General features: G+C 55.4%; 1 protein-coding gene across 1 annotated transcript in view; it reads left to right on the top strand.

Moving 5' to 3' along the window:
* The window catches only part of EMH_0061780 (uncharacterized protein), a gene marked incomplete at both ends in the record, with an annotated part of 2,279 nt that extends 1,585 nt beyond the window's left edge, over positions 1-694 (top strand). Inside the window, one exon of the mRNA XM_013497963.1 lies at positions 122-694. Coding sequence (XP_013353417.1) covers positions 122-694 — 573 coding nt within the window. The remainder of the gene's footprint in view (positions 1-121) is intronic.
* Between the last annotated feature and the right edge of the window lie 747 nt (positions 695-1,441).

Consider the following 1,441-nt stretch of genomic DNA (forward strand, 5'->3'; position numbering starts at 1 on the left):
CATTGCTGCTGCTGCATCAGCAGCAGGTGACACCGCAGCAGCAACAACAGCATCAACAGTAGCAGCGGGAGAAGAGTTGATTGGCCAGCTATACGGAAACCGCGCAGCTGCTTTGTTTCAGCTGAAGAGGTACAGCAGCTGCGTCGACGACTGCACTGCTGCTCTCCAGCGAATTCCCCTCAACCCCAAAACCCTTCACCGCAGGGGGTTGGCCTGGGCTGCCCTCAAGGAAACAGAAACAGCAATCAGTGACCTCAGTCAGGCACTGCAACTCCTGAAACAGCAACAGCAGCAAGAACAGCAGCAGCAACACCAACAAGAGCAGCAGAAACACGAGCAGCAACAGCAGCGAGGAGAAGACGCCAGCGAACAAACCCATCACGAACAAAAGCAGCAGGAACTGGCGCAGCAGCAGCAGCAGCAGCAGCAGCAGCAGCAGGAGGTAGCGGATGGTGTTTCTGGTTTTAGTTTGCCTGCTGCGGGTTCTCGTTTGTCGTTGATTCGGCGAATTGAGTTGGAGATGCAGCGGCTGCAGGAGAAAGCAGCAGAACAAAAACGCGAGGAGCAGCAAAAGAGAAAGGCGATGCTGCTGCTGCCCCTGACCACAGACTGCGGCCGCTTCCCTGCTGAGCACCTCAGGCCACTCACCGTCGTTGCTGCTGCGGCGCCGCGTGCGAGACAAGCAGCAGTCTAAGCAATTCAAAACAAGTGCAAGATGAAAGCAGAAACGAGATAGATACACTCAACACAACAAACAAAGTACACGCATTCATACACGTACACTGGCTGACGCCAATACAAGCAGAGAAGATGCGTAAAAAGCAGAAGCCGCGGTAGGTAGTGGCGGCAGTAGCAGCAGCTGTTGCTGCTGCACCAGCAGCAAAAGCAGCAGCATCAACCGCAGCAGCGACAAGCTCAACCGAAACCGTTGTAGCAGAAGCAAGTCTAGAAGCAGCAAGAGCAGCGGCAGCAAGTGCAGCAGCAGCAAGAGCAGCAGCGGACAGAAGAGACCCTCCACACCCTGGAGAAAGTCGAGCTGCAGCAGCTGCAGCAACTCTGGTCTTTCATCAGCAGGCACATTACCAGCAGAGTCTCCAGCAGCAGCAGCAGCCGGAGCAACTGCAGCAGCTGCAAACGCAGGAGAGAAGCAGGAACAAGTGGGAGTTGCTGAAAGTATCCGCGACACAAGCGGCAGCTGCTGCTGCAGCAGGAGGGGCAGCAGCAACACCAGCAGCAGCAACAGCAACAGCTGTGTGTGATCGAGGGGCCATCTGGCCCCCCGTCCTTGTGTGTGTGTGTACTCGTTGAAGTCAGCTAAACAGGGCAGCCCCGCAGCAGCAAGATATGCTGTATCCCCTATTGCTGCTGTTTCTGCTGCTGCTACTGCTGCTACTGTTGCTGCTGCTGACGAGTTTGCTGTTTGTATTCGTTATATAGCGTT

Source organism: Eimeria mitis, genomic scaffold (genome assembly GCF_000499745.2).
Source record: "Eimeria mitis Houghton genomic scaffold, Emh_scaff3053, whole genome shotgun sequence".
Taxonomy (NCBI): domain Eukaryota; phylum Apicomplexa; class Conoidasida; order Eucoccidiorida; family Eimeriidae; genus Eimeria; species Eimeria mitis.